The 21,582-nt window shown below is 33.4% G+C and overlaps 1 protein-coding gene across 1 annotated transcript in view; it reads left to right on the top strand.

The window, feature by feature from the left end:
- The window catches only part of LOC114332608 (cadherin-99C), a 431,877-nt gene that overhangs the window by 196,997 nt on the left and 213,298 nt on the right, over window positions 1-21,582 (top strand). The window contains exons 5-6 of the mRNA XM_050657985.1: window positions 11,972-12,094; window positions 18,587-18,680. Of these exons, the coding sequence (XP_050513942.1) occupies window positions 11,972-12,094; window positions 18,587-18,680 (217 nt within the window). The remainder of the gene's footprint in view (window positions 1-11,971; window positions 12,095-18,586; window positions 18,681-21,582) is intronic.

Genomic DNA, 21,582 nt, shown 5'->3' with positions numbered 1-21,582 from the left:
ATCTACAATGCTCTTGTAGAAATCACTGTCAATAAAAACAACGATAAAATGGTTGCTCATGTGGTAATATGACATTTTACTCCACATCAACGTAGTCAGCACTGCACAATCACTTTAGAGTATTGATATGCGAGTGTATCAAGCTGTAAGTTTATTTAAAAAACGGAAATTCATTTTAAGTCTCTCAGAAGTGATTTAAAATTCCAGGGCTATTTGACAGCCTCAAAAGAGCCAGTATCAAAGTTATAAATTGAGAATATGAAAATCGGAGGCACAGCAATTGCAAGAAAGACAAAAGTGAAAAGACAATTTGGCTATAAGGCTGAAGATGAAAGTATAGACATACATAGATATAGAGACACGATATAAAGTTTACTTCTATTTAAAAATTATAGACACAACCTTTAACGCATTAAGTAATAGCTTTCAGAAAACTAAGAGCGATGGTGAAATTTTTGTTTTTGGTTCTACCAAGGGAAGGGGGGCGGCGGTTGCTGATCTTGCCCAGGGCGGCAAAATCCCTAGGGCCGGGCCTGAAAAGGTGCATGGGAATGAACGAGCAGAGTTTATTGAGAGAAAAACTGTTCTTACGGTTTAAAGATATCCTCAACAACCTGTCCAAAGACAAAAAAGTTTCTTTAATATGGGTGCTCGGTCATCAAGGGCTGCATGGAAATGAACGAGCAGATTTTTTGAGAGAGAATCCTTTGGGACTAGAACCATTGTGTACTATCACGAAAGATGCTGCAAGTAACGAGGTTCAGAAGTAGCTGATAAGGAATCGTCAAAAAAAAAGAAGGGCAAATCCAGATTCAGAAAATAATCAATTTGAGCCTCAATAACCAAGAGATTAAAATTATCGCCAAAATAGTGACTGGACGTTGTTGGTTAAGAGAATACCTATACAAACTAGGTAAGGTGAATGAACCATGGTGCAGAAAGTGCGAAATAGTAGAAGATCTATTATAATACTATTTAATATGCCCTCGTGTCTCGTACAATATGAACAAAATCTTTATTATGCAAATTTATTTGCAATAGTAAAACACATAATATTTAATATCTATTTTTCCATAAGTGTTACATCGTTAGCTACTCCTACGGCATCTTCTTCTTCAATTCATCTTCGTGCTTCAACTATCAGATTTCACTTACGTAAATAATGGTCCGAAGAATATATCCGGCCATTAATGGGTTCACAAGTTCAGATGATCTCCACTAACCGAAGAGAGTGTCTGAATCACGAGGAATCTATTTAAATTTGACCGGTTCCATTATTCGGTTCCAAATATGAAATATCATCGCCTTGGGTCAAATTTGATTATTTACTGAATGGAATATGTAGAACACCATAAGTGTGCTACGATATAATTATAAATCAAACATTAGAACATTATTTAATTGTTTTTAATAAGAATACGAAATAATGTAGTAAACTTATAAAATAATTCGAAAATATATACAGGGTGTTTGGTAAAGAATGGGCCATAGGTTAACCGTAAATTCCTGAATACTCCTGGGAAATAAGGCAAAAATATACCATGTTCGGGACACTTGAGCAGCCAGGTTGCAAATGGGTTTTTGGGGTACTATATACCTAATACATTATACATACAAAAATGCCCGTCACAGTTCGGACGAGAAATTTAGTTATTAACAAATAAGTGTCAAAAATGGCAGTTTTTTCGTTTAAATCGCTACCAGTAAAAATAGGGTAATTAAATATTTTATTTATACTGTTATTCTCTTAGTAGATGAGCCAAGGTTTAAAATGGCAGTTTTTGAATTTCGGTTCGATCATTTGTTCCTTCAGAAATTGCAAAATAAGACTAAAATTTCGAAAATAAAAAAATTGCTATAACTTTTGTGAAAATGAGCTTAAGACTTTCATATTGCATGAAAAGTTGAGAGAAACAGTCCATATAATGCACAAAAATTTTTAAGACAATTTGTTAATTAGTTTAAATTTTATTCAATTTGTTTATCCCAATGAGCTTTTTTTCGCAATATTATTGTTCAGAAATAGTAATTATATAGCAATTCTGTGAAAACCACATGAAAGTAGAAAAGTCATATTTTCAAAGTATTTTAAACAAATTTTTAAAAAGTCATTTTTATCATTCCGAAAACATTTTACTAAAGTAGGGTCATTTTTAATTCATAAACAATTTGAATAACTTTGTTAATGTTGACTGTAGATTAGAACTACTTTGAGATTTGAAAAGCTGGTATTTTTATACGAATTTTGAAAAAAACACTTTGTGCCTAGGTTAATTACAGTCAAAGTTAGCCACTTTTTTTATTTAATTGACAGCTACTTTGTTTATAACAATTAAGCAACCTAACTAGCGCTATTTCGAAGTTAAAGGTATATAGTTTATGTGTAAAAATTTGAGTAAACTTTAAACTTCAACAGAGTTGTTAAAGAGCTTTAAAAATAACGTTCTAACGAAATCGATTTGTGGTCGGTGAAAATGAATTATTAAAATCCGTGCACTCAAAAAATGAAACTGATTCTTCAAACATATGCTGCGATTAATGTCTACAGAGCTTGTTGATGGATTTTGATCATAATTTTTTTAAATTTTATGTACTCGTAGTCTTGTAGAGTACGTTATGTAAGTAAATCCCCACTTAAAATTTCAAAGTGTTAGGGGGAGTTCCCCTTATCACTCAGGGATACGAAAAATAGATTTTGACCCATTCTAAGACCTACTGAATATACGTATATAATTTCATAAAAATCGGTCAAGCCTCTCGGAGGAGTATGACAACTAACACTGTGACAGGAGAATTTAATAGATGTAAATATATAGATCGGTATTAACAAATAGGGGTTGGTGATGGAAAAGTGTAAATTAAGGGTTGTATGTATTTTTTAATGCTACATCATATAAAATTAAAATAGACAATTTTGTCTAAAAAAATAAAAAAAAATGTCAGGGGGGCAACCCCCCTTATAACTTATGGGTATGAAAAATAGATTAAAACCTATTCTCAGTCCCATAGGATATACTTGTAAAATTTCATAAAAATCGGCCAAGCCGTTTCGGAGTAGTATGGTAACTAACACTGTTACAGGAGAATTTTATGTATATTGAAGTAACTGTGAATTAAATAATAAAAGTGGCTAACTTTGACCGTAATTAACCTAGGCGAAAAGGTTTTTTTTTAAATTTGTGTAAAAATACAAGCTTTTGAAATATCAAGGTAAATTTACTCTACAGTCAATATTAACAAAGCTATTCAAATTGTTTACAAGCCAAAAATGACTCTACTTTAACTCTTTGGGATAAACAAATTGAATAAAATTTAAACTAATTGACGAAACGTCTTAAAAATTTTTGTGCAATATATGGACTCTTTGACTCAACTTTTTGTGAAATATAAAAGTGGTAAGGTCACTTTCGTGAAAGTTATAGCAAATTTTTTATTTTCGAAATTTTAGTTTTATTTAGCAATTTTCGATGCAACAAATGATCGGACCAAAATTAAAAAACTGCCGTTTTAAACATTGGCTCATCTACTAAAAGAAGAATACTATAAATAAGATAGTTAGTTATCCTATTTTTGCCTGTAGCGATTTAAACGAAAAAACTGCTATTTTTGACCCTTATTTGTTAATAATTAAAATTCTCGTCCGAACTGTGACGGGCATTTTTGTATGTATAATGTATTAGGTATATAGTACCCAAAAAACTCATTTGCAACCTGGCTGCTCAAGTGTCCCGATAAAAACCTTATTTCTCTGGACTAGAAGTTAAAATAGGTGGATTTAAGCTAACTTATCTTAGTACGAAAGTTGATAATAACCGAAATATAGGGTGTCAAAGTTAAACTTTTATTTTACTTATTTTTGAATATTTCCTGACAGACATGGAACAACAACACGTATACTAAACAGATACGAAACGAATACGTTCGATATAGACAAGGCGGAAACGGCGGGTTCGTTGGGAAAAATATTCCCATGAGATATTTTTGCATAATCACATTCGTGAGACATCCCAGAATAAGGTTCAAGAAGTCGCCCACGAGAAAAGTGGGCCAATTTTTTTTTAAAAAATGTTTTTTTAATCAAATTGGAAAAATCAATATCTTTGGCCCGGACTAATTTTTTTTGGGTTTTTTAGACCATTCTGGACAAAAAAGGTCTCTTATAATTTTTCTCTAAAGTTGTTCTTTTTCGAGTTATAAGCAAGTTAAAATTTGAAAAACGCGAAAATGGTCATTTTTAAGACTTAATAACTCGGTCAAAAATTATTATTTTGAAAGTCAGAAAGTGACTAAATCAAAGTTTAAAGTCGCCGCTACATGATGCTAAAGAAATCTGTGTCGTTAATTTACTACTAAGCTGTTATTTTTAATTAATAATAATGAATGGTTAGATCGTTTTGACGCTGCTGTAAATGTGAGTGCGAGTAAGATGCACAATTGGACCGCTGGAATGGCTTCTCTCTCGCACTCAGCATTTACAGCCCCGCACACGTGCATGACGCTTATTATTATTACTTAAAAATAACAGCTTAGTAATAAAATAATGACAAAAATTTCTGCAGGATCTTATAGGGGGGCTTTAAACTTTGATTTAGTCGTATATTGACTTTCATAATAATAACTTTTAACCGAGTTATTAAGCCTTGAAAATCGCCATTTTTCGTTTTTTTCAATTTTAAATTGCTTATAAGTCGAAAACGATCAACTTTAGAGAAAAATTATAAGAGACCTTTTTTGTCCAGAATGGTCCAAAAAATTAAAGAAAAAATTGTTCAGGCCAAAAATATTGATTCTTGCAATTAGATTAAAAAAAAATTGTTAAAAAAAAATTGGCCCACTTTTCACATGGGCGACTTCTTGAACTTTATTCTGGGATGTCTCACGAATGTGATTATGCAAAAAAATCTCATGGGAATATTTTTCCCTTCGAACCCGCCGTTTTCGCCTTGTCTAATAACGAAGCGAAGGGTCAAAAATCGAGGCCCAGATTGATGACAAAATTGGACGATCGCTATGATAACGTCTGAATATTGAGCGAATTTACGGAGCCTAAAAATCAGCGGTTGTATGGTCGAATCCTGCTGGAGGTGGGAATTTTTCAGAAAAAAAAAGAATGTGTTTGTACTTTGTACGCACGTAAGAAGTTATACTTATAACAGAATAAAACAGACACAAACACATTGAAAAATGCCACAAATTATTTCTTAACAATAATTGTTGGAAAAATTTTAATAAAATACGTATTTTCTTTAAAAAATATATATAATAATATACTTACAATCATAAAATGTATAAAAAAAATAAAAGTTTGTATTGGGGATTGAACCCACGTACATTGTGTTCAAATTCCAGCACCTTTAGATATCGGCTACGGGGACATATGCACCTTATTGGAAGATAGAGCAACTGAACAACTTGACAGTTCCGAATTTAACCACATTAGTTTGATGTCTACGGAATTCAAATATTACAACACAACAAAACAGAGCAAGAAAACAATATTAGATTATTAGATGAATATTTTTAGAAATTTTGTTGGTTAGGTAGGTTTATTTTACATACATACGAGGTAGGTTTATTTTACATTTTCCAAATAGGTTATGTAATTTTTTATTGCGATACTGAAACATTTACAATTATTATTACGTACCTCTGTTGCTTTTAAAAACTATTTAAAAAGTCACTACAATTATAAACTTTTTTGTTTCTGTCCTCACAACAATAAAACTAATATATTATACATTTGTTTACCTCCATATTGAACAATTATTATTGACAGATCATTTCAACACCCAATCAGAGCCCGTATAACGACTAATACCATACTGTCGGTGTGCGCATGCGCGCAGATTAATAATAAATAATCACCCTCAATCGCGCCTAAAGAAGTATAACTTCAAAAATGGAGAAAAAGTAAACGATTCTTTGTAAATATAATGAACTCGTTTTTATTTAGTACTGAGGCATTTACTTAACACACACACACTACACAATAATGATTATCCATATTAGGATATTATACACTCTGGGCCAAAATTAACCGGCCACCTTAAAAATGGGTAATTTTTGATGTCTTATATCTCCTAAACCTGTTGTCCGATTTAAGTGATTTTTTAATATGTTATAGCCTTATTCCTTCACAATATAGTTATAATAATACTGTTGCTAAACAGGTAAATTTTTATTGTATATCGGGTGTACGAATCAAACTGTGTTTTTTTCTTAAAGTTTCCATCACGCTGTGAAATATTCTAGTAAAATACTGAAATTAAAACCTAACTATAGCCTCATGCTTTCTCAACATTTTGTTGTTTGATTGATTCGCTTGTCTTGGATAATAAAAAAGTTAGGCGCTTTAACAACTAGACATGTTTTTTATCAATACAGGGTGTTGATCAAAATTTTGGAAAAGTTTAAGGCGTAATTCTGTATGAAAAAATAATGACAGTTTGCTTTACAAACTTATCTCCGCAAATGCTTCGTTTCCGAGATAGGGGGTGTTGAAATTTTTCTGACAAACTGACGATTTATTTATTGCTTTAAACCCGGTTGAGATATGCAAATGCAATTTGGTGGGTTTTATGACGTAGTTATTGCATATTTTTTGACATACAGCTAAGAATTTAATATTCACCATTGGCGTGCATACGGGTAATAAGAGCCATCATATTACCCGTATGCGCGCCAATGGTGAATATTAAATGCTTAATTGTATGCCAAAAATGTGCAATAACTACGTATTAAAACCCACCAATTTTCATGTGCATGTCTCAACCGGTTTTACAGTAATAAATAAATCGTCAGTTTGTCAGAAAAATTTCAACACCCCCTATCTCGGAAACGAAGCAATTGCGGACATAAGTTTATAAAGCAAACTGTCATTATTTTTTCATGCAGAATTACGCCTTAAACTTTGCCAAAAATTTTTAAAAACACCTTGTATTGATAAAAAACATGTCTAGTTGTTAAAGCACCTAACTTTTTTATTATCCAACATAAGCGAATCAATCAAACAACAAAATGTTGAGAAAGTATGAGGCTATAGTTAGGTTTTAATTTCAGTATTCTACAAATGCTAGAATATTTCACAGCGTGATGCAAACTTTAAGAAAAAAACACAGTTTGATTCGTGCACCCGGTATACAATGCAAATTTACCTGTTTAGCAACAATATTATTATTACGATATATTGTCAAGGAATACTATAACATATTAAAAAAATCACTTAAATCGGACAACAGGTTTAGGGGATATAAAACATCAAAAATGACCCATTTTTAAGGTAGCTGGTTAATTTTGGCCCAGAGTGTATAACCGTAGAAACTGATATAAAAAAAGCAAACAAAATTCGCCATTTCAAACGCATTTGTATTGCTACCATCTGAAATAGCTATTTGTATAAGAAGGGAGGAAAGTGCTACTTTTCCTCCCGAGAATGAAGTTTGCTGCCCGACGCGTAGCGGAGGGCAGTAATCATTCAAGGGAGGAAAAGGCACTTTACTCCCATGTTATACATAATATGGTTTACTCACAATCGGTTAGTAATTTATGGATTTCTAACCTTTGAAGTAATCAGGAAGCGACTTATTACTTACTTTACTTTCCCAGCTAACCGGGAAAGTACTTTTCCGGCTAGCATCTGTTACTTTTCTACCTGCAAATGTCAATGTCATTTTTGATTAAAAGATGGTTTAGAAAGAATAGAATCCACTCAACATTTATTTAATTAAGAAACAACAACAACAATAACAAAAAGAAAACTATTTGGAATTATAAATATTAATAGTTACATTGGAATTATGATTACTATTAACGGTTAAAGTAAGACCGTGTTAATAGGGCTTTTCATCGATTGTCATTTGTTTCGAGCTCCTGTCATATGTTGTATAGTCTGTGTATAATATTAATATACACGGATTATACGACATTTGACAGAAGCTCGACACAAATGACTGTGAATGAAAAGCCCTATTAATGGCGTCGTGTATCGCCTAAATGTCAGATTCAACAAACTTGTTTTGTTACCTAGCAACGATCTCACAGGTTACTTAAAATAATTCATCTTATCACATAATGAAAATGGATACAGATATTTGAAACGAAATTATTATTGGTAGATTGTGAGTATTAGAAATCCATAAACTACTAACCGATTGTGAGTAAAATAGTATACAAACCTCGCGGGAACTCATTCTAGCCTCGCGTCTGTAGTTTGGCTACCTTGCCGCTCGGCTGAAATAGAGTACTTTCCCGCTAGGTATGTACCTAATATACTATTTTCCACCTTCCTCAAATAACAAGTCATTTTTTCATTTTTACTTAATTTATTTATCTAACTAACCAACAACATTTATTAGAACTAAAACTAACAAGTAGGTACAATATAACTGTCAACTGTCAAATATAAGTCAAATTATAAATGTAAACATTGTTAAATCAGAATAACAATTTACTGTTTTTTTACCATTCTGCAAAATACATAGTGTTTTTAAATAAACGTTAAAATGTATAGATACTTACATAAGAGAAAATAGGTATTGTACAGGGCGTCAATAAGTTATATTTCATGAATGAAATACCATGACGTGACTTTTACTTTTCCTCCCTTTACTTTTCCTCCCTAGGGAGTAAAAGTACAACTTTGCTCCCTACAATCAGGTCCGGAAAAGTATACTTTCGGTAGAGGTAGGTGGAAATAGTTATTTTCCTAACAAGTGCAGAAAGTCATTCTTTTCCGCACGCGACTGCAGTTTGCCGAACGACGCGAAGCGGGAGTTCCGAGTGCGGAAAAGAGACTTTCTGCAAGAGTTAGGAACAATATTTTTTCTAAGAATCTTTAAAAATTAATTCTTTGACAAGGTTGTCAAAACCAAACTTTCAATATAATTAGTTAGCATGACGACGATCTTGGTTTCCATGACGATGATTCAAAACGACTGTTATAGGGCTTTTCATCGATTGTCATTTGTTTCGAGCTTCTGTCATATGTTGTATAATCTGTGTATAATATTAATATACACGGATTATACGACATCTGATAGAAGCTCGAAACAAATGACTGTGAATGAAAAGCCCTATTGTCTACCGATTTGACTTTCGAATATTACAGGGGTGGCCAAACTGTGACTCGCGAGCCACATGTGGCTCTTTGAAGGATTATTTGTGGCTCTCAATAAATGTACCTGCATTACTTTTAATTTTTGTGTTTTAAGATGACTTAAATTATTGACAACAAAAAATATAAAAGACTAACATTAGACTTAGACAAGGAGACCCCTTATCATCGTTGCTATTTAATTTGTTCTTAGAATAGTTAATAAATAAAATATCATCTGAATTGACAGGGGATTTGCAAATCGAGGATCAAAACTATTGTTGGCCTTTGCTGATGATCTAGGTGCAGTCGCTCATTCTACAAGAGACGTGAGAGAGGTGTTTTCACAACTAGTGGAAGAAGCAGGTAGTCTGGGCCTTCGAATAAATGAAGAGAAGACGAAAAGCGTGAAAGTAACCAAAAATCCAAGACCAAGAGTTAGGCGGAACATAACTATTAATGACCACAACTTTGAAGTAATAAAAGAGTTTAAATATCTAGGGGCAGTTTTCACAGATGACAACCACATATAAAAAGAGATCGCAGAAAGAATAACTGAGTGGAACAGAGCATCATACTCCCTATCATCATTATTAAGATCTAAGATGCTAAAAACGCAATCTAAATTAAGACTGTATTTCAATTATTCGACCAATTGTTACATATGGAAGTAAAACATAAGCTGCTGGTTTTTGAAAGGAAAGTTCTCAGAATGATATTTGGCCCTCAAAGAGATAAATTGACAGAAGAGTGGAAAAGGCGCCGCAAAGCTGAATTGGTGACTGTATGGTACTGAAAACATCGTAAGAGATATAAAAGCTAAGATAAGATGGGCAGGTCATGTGGTAAGATCAGAGAAAGACAGTGTGTTAAAGACAGTGCTTTTTGAGAACGGTAGAAGATCAGTAGGCCGTCCCAGAAAAAGATGGAAAGATGATGAAGAATTTAAGTATTCTTAATTAGAAAAGGCTGCTTGTAGAATTATTTGCATATTTGAAACAACGATGTGAACCATTTTATTTCACTTTAAAGTTCGTGTAGTCCAAACAGTATGAGAAAAATTAATACCTTTTTTACACTTTTTAAATAATTGTTTAATTGCGGCTCGCGAAAAATTTCAAATTTGAAAAATGGCTCGATTATCAAGAAGCTTGGCCACCCCTGGAATATTATGTCAAAATAATTTTATTTCATCGAATTGTCGCGTTAATTTCATTAAAACAGAACACAATGAGATATATTTGAAATAAATTAGTAAATAATATCGAAATATTAGTTTATTGCATGTATTAGGGTCATTCCATTTCAAATCACTCAATTTTGGAGCAAAAAAATTTTGGACCTCCAATTTGTCTGAAAATTGGTATATAGCTTCTGCGGAACGTAAAAATAAGATATTTAAGGTCAAAAAATCTTCTTCTTCTTTTTTTCTCAAGATGTTATTTTATGCGATTTTACAGTGATTTGGTGTTTATTTATACAAATTTGCATTTTCTATCGTAAAGTATCAATGGAAAACATAATATTTTAATAGAAGGGGCTCAAAATGTCATTATATGGCATTATAACAAGTTACTTTGATTCAAAACAAGCTTTTGATGAAATTTTATAGTGTAGAAAATGTTAAAATACCGTTTTTTACATTTTTCTCCATTCCCAAAATACATCATAATCGATTTGGCTGGAAATTTTCCCACAGATAGACAAAACATAGGACTTTAAGTGGTGAGAAGGATTTGAATTATATTACAATACCAAAAAAGTTACATGCAATATTATAGTCAAAAATATAGGCGTCTACCGTAAGTACAATTAACTCGAAAATATCGACCTCACGACAAAAATTTTTAAAAAGAAATTGTAATAATTGTAAATACGATTTATTTGGAACAATTTCAGTTCCTACCATTTTTGTCGAAAAGTTAAAAATGGCGGAGATATTGAGCAAAAAAGATTCTCCTTTAAAATCAAGATGGCGGCTAACGTAACGGAGGAATTCATTCGTGATTTTAAATTTAGGCTACTATTGACTCCTCTAAAGATCAGAAAAATAAAATTTTGGGCAGCTCGGCATTTAAGGTCAAATGCTATCCCGACTGGACCAATATATACTTTTGAGTCTGATATTACTGCATGTAACTTTTTTGGTATTGAAATATAATTTAAATCCTTCTAACCACTTAAAGTCCTATCTTTTGGCTATCTGTGGGCAAATTTTCAGTCAAATCGATGATAATGTATTTTGGGAATGGAGGAAAATGTAAAAAACGGTATTTTAACGTTTTTTAGACTATAAAATTTGATCAAAAACTTGTTTTAATTCAAAATAACTTGTTATAATGCCATATAATGACATTTTTGAGTTCTTTCTATTAAAATATTATGTTTTTCATTGATACTTTACGACAGAAAATGCAAATTTGTTTAAATAAACACCAAATCACTGTAACATCGCATAAAATAACATTTTGAGAAAAAAAGAAGAAGAAGATTTTTTGACTTTAAATATCTTATTTTTACGTCCCGCAGAAGCTATATACCAATTTTCAGACAAATCGGAGATCCAAAATTTTTTGCCTGAGTGATTTGACATGGAATGTACCATTACAATTACTTTAAGGCCGTATTAACATATCTAAATTAACACGCGTGCGGAAAAGTAAAAACCGCGTGCGGAAAAGTAACACGCGTGCGGAAAAGTGAAACTTTCTAAACTAAAATGCGTGTGCGAAAGTACACATTTTTGCACGCTCGTAGAAAAAATATATTTGTAAAGGAATTTATATTAATACCGTTCGGCATGTCATACATATTCGTAAGATTTCCATTACGATCTGAAGTATATGTTTTGTGTATATTATATTTTTATTTTTGTTTCAGCTAATATGTACAGTTAAATCCACCCACAAAAAGAGGACTATCCCTGTAATTGTAAGACTGACTGATATTAATGATAATGCACCGCAGTTTATTAATACGCCATACGAAACCAGCATTTCAGAGGTATGTACACGAATACACTTGCATCTATGCTCTGTTTTTAAACCAAGAGGAGTAATTCAAATTGACCGCGCCGGTGCCGTAATGCTTGTTTGTAATTAGTTCAACCGCAGGCAAGTTTACTCCACTGCTATGAAATATTGACACTATTGAAAGGACCCCGCAGAAACCTTATGGGAAATTTATCTCTGTCAAATGATCTGAAACTTTTGGTTCTGGTAGTTCTTGATGTGTAGAACAAAAGACTCAATGGGCGCATAGCTCCAAAAAATCATGGTTTTAACATATAAGCCTCTGAAGTTATAGGTACAGTGAGGACGTTTGAGTTGGAATAAATTCATTTTCTCGAGAATGGGCGACTCTGGAGATAAATTACAAATCAGATCGATTTTTATTTTTAAATTATAATTTTTTTGCATATATATCATACTAGTGACGTCATCCATCTGGGCGTGATGGCGCAATCGATGATTTTTTTTTAAATAAGAATAGTGGTCGTGTGATAGCTCATTTGAAAGGAAATTCAATTATATATTCAATAATATAAATATTAACATAATTATTTATACAGGATGCCCAAAAAAATTTTTTAAATTAAATTAATTGAGACAAAAAGAAGAATGTATATAATTTATTTAATTTGAAATACATTTTACTGTTGTCCGAAAACAGGAAAAATGTTCATTTGATAAATAAATATTGTTTTTTGCTTAAATTCAATATTAAAGCTGCCACCCACCTGCCTCTTAGCAGTTTGAACATTTAAATTAAGCGAAAAGCAATGTTTATTTTTCAAATTACCTTTTTCTGTTTTTTCACAGCAGTAAAATGTATTTCGAATTAAATAAATTATATACATTCTTCTTTTTGTCTCAATTAATTTAATCAAAAAAAAATTTGGCACCCTGTATAAATAATTATATTAATGTTTATATTAGTGAATATATAATGAAATAACCTTTCAAATGAGCTCTCACACGACCCTTTTCGCTTAAATGAAATGTTCAAACTGCTAAGAGGCAAATGGGTGGCAGTTTTAATATTGAATTTAAGTGAAAAAGAATATTTATTTATTAAATACACATTTTTTCCTGGTTTCGGACAACAGTAAAATGTATTTCGAATTAAATAAATTATATACATTCTTCTTTTTGTCTCAATTAATTCAATTAAAAAAATTTGGCACTGCCCAATTTTTGGGCATCGAATAACCTTTCAAATGAGCTATCACACGACCTCTATTCTTATTTAAAAAAATCATCTACTGCGTCATCACGCCCAGATGGATGACTTCACTAGTATGATATACAGTATGTCCCTGTAAGTTGTATCCATATGGAAAACTTTTTTATTATTAATTTTACGAAAAAAGTTATTCTTCATAAAAAGATCTGCATGGTCCAAAACCTAAGATTTAACCATCAAATATTAAATTTTTTGAATATTATACGAGGTATGTCAAAAAGTTTGAATTTCACTCAAGAGTAAAGTAGCTTTATGTTTCACAATATTGAAAATTGCTATTATGAAAAGTTGTTTGGAACTAAAAACTATATTCTAATATGCAATTACATCCTTCTAATTGAAAAAAATTGTTTTTGATAAATTATGGATAACTAACATTATTTTCAGTTATTTCAATTTAGATAACTCTTTTATTATTAATTTTACGAAAAAAGTGATTTTTAATAAAAAGTTTTGCATGGTCTAAAACCTAAAATACAACCATCTTATATCAAATTTTATCAATTTTATACGAGGTATGTCAAAAAATATGAATATCGCTCAATAGTCACATACGTTATTTTTCACAATATCGAAAATTCCTATTATGAAAAGTTATTTAGAATTAAAAACTATGTTTCAGTATGTAATTACATCCTTCTAATTGAAATATTCTGAACTATAAAGGTACTTTACTTTTGATCTAAATTTATCTTTTTTGACATACCTCGTATAAAATTGATAAAATTTGATATAAGATGGTTGTATTTTAGGTTTTAGACCATCCAGAACTTTTTATTAAGAATCACTTTTTTTCGTAAAATTAATAATAAAAGAGTTATCAGAATTGAAATAACTGAAAATAATGTAAGTTATCCATAATTTTTCAACAAAAAATTTTTTTCACTTAGAAGGATATAATTGCATATTAGAATATAGTTTTTAATTCCAAAGAACTCTTCATAACAGCAATTTTCAATATTGTGAAAAATAAAGCTACTTTACTCTAGAGTGAACTTCAAACTTTTTGACATACCTCGTATAATATTCAAAAAATTTGATTTGATGGTTAAATCTTAGGTTTTGGACCATGCAGAGATTTTTATGAAGAATAACTTTTTTTCGAAAAATTAATAATAAAAAAGTTTTCCATATGGATACAACTTACAGGGACATACTGTATATGCCAAAAAAATATAATTTAAAAATAAAAATTGACCTAATTCGTAATTTATCTCCAGAGTCGTCCATTCTCGAGAAAATGAATTTATTCCAACTCAAACGTCCTCACTGTACCTATAACTTCAGAGGCTTATATCTTAAAACCATGATTTTTTGAAGCAACGCGCCCATTGAGTCTTTTGTTCTACACGTCAAAGACTACCAGAACCCAAAGTTTCAGAGCATTTGATAGAGAGCCATTTCCCATAAGGTTTCTGCGGGGTCCTTTATGAAATTTTGACACTATTGGCATTTCCTAGGTTAATTAAGTTATATTGGCGATTTTTTGTGTTATCTGCGTTACTTACTCCTTTAATTTTTAGATTTTTAGTCTGCTTTCATATAAAAAAACAGTTGCTTTTAGAACTCTTTAGCGACGCATTAGTATAATATAATATCCTTGGGTGTGAATCTGTCTTTTTAGTTTACTTCTGCTGGTTTAAAAACAAATCATAGTATGTAATAGATAATAATATTTGTAACGGGAAAAGTTTCAGATTATATATCATCCACAGAGAACGGCAGTTCTCACCAGTGGCGCACAACACCCCTACATGCGACACTATATATACACGAAATTTTCGATTTTCTAAACCTGACTGAATTTAAAATTGGGCCAAATCCCATCTTAAAGTTTAAGAAAAGACTCATCCATCCATATGTTACCTCTCCATTTTGGTCCAAGGGTGTGGATTTTACGGCCCTTCCCATTTAAAGCCTGTTTTTCGTTCTCGTCCTCAAAACTACCAAAAATTTCAAAAATTTAAGACCGAACTTTGCGGTTTCTTATAGTACAGATCATTACCTTTCCAACGCATGTTTAATTTTGAAAATCGGTTATACCATTCAAAAGTTATCGAGCTCAGAAATATGACTCAATTTTTATTTAAAAAATGGAAAATGTTTGTGGATATGTATGTATGTATGTATGTATGTATGTATGTATGTATGTGTGTGGAAAAGTTACACCGATCTGAATTTTTTTTTCTATGTTTCAAAAGGGTCTGAGGGCCGATTCAGAACCGGTCTAATTTTAGACTTCTGACTACCCGTAAGCCAGCTAGAGGGCTAGGTAGATATAAAATAGCATATTTTTTGGGCGTATATATCTTAGGTTCAAGGAAAGACAGGAAAACCGCAAATACACCAAATCAATAGGGTTGAGTTAAGCTTTCAAATGGCGCCTAAGAGATCAAGCTGAGACATACATACTTCTCACCATAGCCAAAAAACTGAAAAATTAAACTTTGAAAATTTTGGTTTTTCGACAATTACTCAAAATTTCAACCTACGAATTGCGCCAATAACTGAGTGTTTGTAGAAGGACTCAGGATGCTTCTAACGGTGTATACCTTATATCTGGGAAAATTCGAATTTTTAAGTTATAGGCTTCATAAGTATGATCAAATCTATTTCTTATGGGAAAAACTGTTTTTCAAGCTCAATAATTCCTGTAATACGTTCAGTTATTATACTCGATCTTGGATGCATCAGATACTAATTGTCAATACGTTTCAAATTCATGTTTAGTGATCAACATCAGGTAAGCCGTTCAGAAGTTATAGAGCTCCAAACGTATAATTAGTCCAGGAACTGAAACTTTTCACTTCTCAATTTTTACAGAATGGATAGATTTTCTTGAAAATTTGACAATAAGTAGTGGATAGTCCAACGATCAAAATCTATATGATGCCGAAAGACGCTTTTACCATGGGATGATTGCCACCTCATCTCGAGGGTGGAAATTTTTTATTATATTTTGACCGCAAATGCTGGTAAAAACATTAATTATGAGCAAAAAATGTTCAATATACATTTTTTTGATAAAATTAATAGTTTTCGATTTATTGGTTATCGAAGCTGTTAGTTTTATATCGAAAAAATTACCAGAGAACCGCAGTTCTCGCCAGTGGCGCAGAAATACACCCCCCTACACGCGACACTATTATATACACGAAATTTTCAATTTTCTAAATCTGACTGAATTGAAAATTGTGCCAACACCCATCTTCAAGTTCAGAAAAATACTCACCCATTCATATGTCAACCAACCATGTCTCTTTTTCGTTCTGGTCCCCAAAACTCCCAAAAACTTCGAAAATTTAAATCCGACCTTTGCGGCTTTTAACAGTACTGATCATTACCTTTCCAACGCATGTCTCATTTTGAACATTACCAGAGAACGGCAGTTCTCGCCAGTGGCGCACACCCACACTCCCTACACGCGACACTATATATACACGAAATTTTCGATTTTCTAAATCTGACTGAATTGAAAATTGGGCCAACTCCCATCTTAAAGTTCAGAGAAAAAGAGTCACGCATTTATATGTCAACCATCGATTTTGGTCCAAGGGCGTAGAATTTACGGCCCTTCCTATTTAGGGTCTGTTTTTCGTTCTCGTCCCCAAAACTCCCAAAAACTTTAAAAATGTGATTCCAACCTTTGCGGCTTCGAATAGAACTGATCATTATCTTTCCAACGCATGTCTAATTTTCAAAATCGGTTATACCATTCAAAAGTTATAGAGCTTAGAAACGTGACTCAATTTTTATTTAAAAAAGGAAAAATGTTTGTGGATATGTATGTATGTGTGTTTGGAAGTTAAACCGATTTGATATTTTTTCTCTGTGTTTGAAGAGGAGGTCAGGGCCGATTTAGAACCGGTGTAGTTTGTGACTTTTGACCATCCATAAGCCAGCTATAGGACTTGGTAGGTACAAAACGGCATATTTTTTGGGGGTATATATATTCGGATCAAGAAGAGGCAGGAGAACCGCAAATACATCAAATCAATAGTGTTGACTTAAGTTTTCAAATGGTGTCTAAGCCGTCAGGATCAGACATACACACGACTCAGTATAGCCGAAAAACTGAAAACTAAACTTTGAAAATTTTGGTTTTTCGACAATTACTCAACATTTCAACCTACGAATTGCGCCAATAACTTAGCGTTTGTAGAAGGACTCAAGACGAATCTAACGGTGTATACCTCATATCCGGGAAAAATAGAATTTTTAGGTTATAGGCTTCATAAGTATGATAAAATCTATTTCCTGTGGGGAAAACGGTTTCTCAAGCTCAATAATTCCTGTAATTGCTTCAGTTATCATACTTGACCTTAGATCCATCAGATACTACTGGTCAATACGTTTCAAACTCATGTTTACTGATCAAAATTGGTTAAGCCGTTTGGAGTTATTAAGCTACAAAAGTATAATCCAATTAACGATTATTCCCGAAATGGTTTATGTAGTTGTAGTGGTTACGACGCTAAATTTGATCTGCCAACGGGCAATCCGACTTCATTTACCGGCCATCTCAATATTTTTTTTTCAATCTATTTCGAATAGAAAAAAATCTAGTGTACATTCGATGGACACTAGATCATTTGGGAGATAATGCAACAAAGGTGACCATTTATAAAGCTTGACGTGTAATAGAGGAACATTGCATTCAACTTCATACATTTAATTTATAAATAACTTTGAAAAACTCCTGATACAAGAATAAAAAACCGCTAAACGCCGTAAAAATGAGTGGCGCATAAAATATTCCAGCTACAAAAGATCTGATATGAATATTACGTGGCGCGAAAATGGATTTTCATTTGATGCAAAACAAAATTCTAGTTTTATTTTAAAAGATTTTTCCATAATATTTGCTAAATTTGAAGTAAACGCGCCACAAAAGAGTTTCAAAATTCAAACTATCAAAATTACTCTTTTGTGGCGCGTTTACTTCAAATTTAGCAAATATTATGGAAAAATCTTTTAAAATAAAACTAGAATTTTGTTTTGCATCAAATGAAAATCCATTTTCGCGCCACGTAATATTCATATTAGATCTTTTGTAGCTGGAATATTTTATGCGCCACTCATTTTTACGGCGTTTAGCGGTTTTTTATTCTTGTAGAATATACAAGTTATTTTCCTTTTGACAGCAAAGATCGGTAGACATTTTAATGAATTCTCATTTGTCATATTTGATACGCTCAGTTTGAATCTAATCTGCACATAATGACTTCACACATTTATTTTTATTTTCAGCTGACACCTGTAGGAACAACGATTTTCCAGAACATCGTAGCTAAAGACAAAGATACAGGAGTCAATGGACTTATAGAGTACTCCATAGTTAAAGGTAAGGCTTCAAAATCTCGTAAGTTATACCGACCCATAAAGGTAATTAACATATAAGCTCTAAATATATAAATTTATTAGGAAAGACAGCTTTAGATTATATTCGATTCGGGGCCACCACCATCGGCTGACCAAGGTTTCTGCTTTTTAGCGTCTTCAGAGCCGGTTGTGGTGTATCCCGAAGCGAACTAAATTCAAGCTGTCGAAGTATTCGTATGAATAAAATATTAAATGCATACAGACGCGTTAGCGACATCCATCTAGACACAGAGAAAATTATCTATAGGTCGGAGTGCAGAATCCTTGGTAACTATCTGTTGTCTGAGCTTTTTACAAATAGCGGACATGGGAGGATCTACAACATACATCCATCACCTGCCCGCTTATCTAGATAAAATTCCAACAGAATTCTGCATCCTTCTTCTTCTTCTTCTTCAGTGCCTTATCCAGTCCGGATGTTGGCGATCATCAAGGCTATCATTGTTTTGTTGACTGCTCTGCGAAACAGCTCCGCGGAGGTTATCCCAAACCATTGTCGGAGGTTTTTCAACCACGAGATACGACGGCGTCCCGGTCCTCTCCTGCCAAATACTTTGCCCTGCATGACGAGTTGAAGAACTCGATATTTTTCTTCGTTCCGCATCACGTGGCCAAGGTACTCAAGCTTACGTTGTTTTACTAAATTAAGCACTTCTTTTTCTTTTGTCATGCGCTGTAGGACCTCAATGTTGGTGACATGGTCCACATAAGATATTTTTAGTATCCTCCTGTAGATCCACATCTCGAAGGCTTCAATCCGCTTTTCAGTGGCTTGCGTCAGTGTCCAGGCTTCAACTCCATACAGTAGCACCGGAAGAACGTAACACCTCACTATCCGCATCTTTGTTCCCAAACTGAGATCACTGCAGCACAGCAAGGATCTCAGCTTGATAAATGTAGACCGTGCCATTTCAATTCTGGATCTAATCTCTCTTGAGCGTGGTCCCATTGTGAGTTGAGGGTAGTTCCAAGGTAAGTGAATCTGTCGACTCTCTGGATCTCTTCGCTATCTGCCATTAGTGCCCCGGGATCTAAATTTACACGGCTGACAACCATGAATTTAGTTTTCTTAATATTAAGGTTCAGTCCGTATGTTACGCTCACAGTTCTCACACGGTCTAGTAAGGCCTGTAGATCATTTAGGCTGGTTGCTAGTAATACAGTGTCATCGGCATAGCGGATATTATTGATGTATTCACCGTTCACTCGGATTCCCATCTCTAGGTTTGTGAGGGCTTCAGTAAAAATTTCCTCAGAGTATGTATTAAAAAGAGTCGGCGAGAGCACACAGCCCTGCCTTACTCCTCGCATGATCTTCACTTGGTCGGTCAACTGGTCTTCGACCTTGACTTGAGCACGCTGGTTCCAGTATAAATTCATGATGATCCGAATGTCCTTCTCATCTAATCCTACTCTTTGTAGGGCGGTGACCATCTTCTGGTGCTGGCAACAGTCAAATGCCTTGGCGTAATCAATAAAACAAGCATAGACATCACAACTAACATCGCGGCATCTCTGAAGCAGAACTTGTAAGGTGAAAAGTGCCTCACGTGTACCCATGGAATCGCGGAATCCAAATTGCATTTCACCGACATTTTCCTCGCATTTCTTGTAAATTCTGGCATGTATGATTTTAAGAAAAATCTTAAGTGCATGACTCATAAGGCTGATAGTCCGGAAATCTTCGCACGTTTTCGCAGATCGTTTTTTTGGTATTGTTACAAACGTTGACAATAGCCATTCCTCTGGGATATTACCTGAATCGTACATGGCGTTCAACAGTTCAGTTAACTCCTTCGTGCTTACTTCACTCATCACCTTAATAAGTTCGACGGGTATTTCGTCCGGACCTGTGGCTTTACCATTCTTAGACTGTTTTAAAGCCGCTTTCACCTCGCTTTTTAGTATTGACGACCCTGTCATGCAATTTATTTCTGGAAGGTTGCCTCGGTAGTCCCAGAACAGTTCTTCGATGTACATTTTCCAGGTCACCAGCTTCTCCTTAACTGTCGTCGCCAGGTTCCCGTCTTTGTTTATGAGGAGGTGTGTGTTTCTCCTCTTGTATTGACCAGTGGCTTCTCGAATCTTTCAGTGAATATTTATATGATCGTGTTTCACTTGGAGCTCCTCGATTAATTTACATTTTTCTTGCATCCATGTCTCCTTGGCTCTTCGTATTTCTTTTTTAATTGTTTGGTTGATTTCTTGGTATTTCTTCGCGTCCCTGTTCTTCATTAATCTCCTTTGATCCATCATCTGCAAAATGTTATCAGTCATCCATTCTTTATTTTTTACTCTTGTTTTCTTTCCCAGATATTCTTTTCCCGCATCCAGCACGACGTTTTTGATATAACTCCATTTTTGTTCTACACTCTGTTCTTGTTGTTTAGCGGTTTCTAGTTTTTCTCTCATTACATCTCTTACGTCCTGACGAACTACGGGGTCTTTTAGAGTGTCATAATCCAGGTTCTGTTTAGGTTTACTTTTGATGATTTTCTTTAGTTTGAGTTCTACCTGGCCCACCAATGGGTTGTGGTCCGATGAGACGTCTGCTCCTGGGTAGGTCTTCACCGAAGTCAAGCTGTTCTTGAACCTTTTGTTAATGAGAATAAAGTCTATCTGGTTTCTGATGATATTGTTGGCTGTCTCTGCAGGTGATTTCCATGTGTAAAGTCGTCTCGGGGGAAGTCTAAACCACGTGTTAGCAATAGTAAAATCTTCTTCCCGGCAAAATTGGATAAGTCGGTCTCCCCTTTCGTTTTTCTCGCCTAAGCCGTATTGTCCGACAATGTCTTCTATTCTGTTTTTACCGACTTTGGCATTGAAATCACCCATGATGATGGTAAGCTCGTTCTTCTTGGTAT

Source organism: Diabrotica virgifera, chromosome 8 (genome assembly GCF_917563875.1).
Source record: "Diabrotica virgifera virgifera chromosome 8, PGI_DIABVI_V3a".
In the NCBI taxonomy this organism is placed as follows: domain Eukaryota; kingdom Metazoa; phylum Arthropoda; class Insecta; order Coleoptera; family Chrysomelidae; genus Diabrotica; species Diabrotica virgifera.
This window is presented reverse-complemented; position numbering and strand designations above follow the sequence as displayed.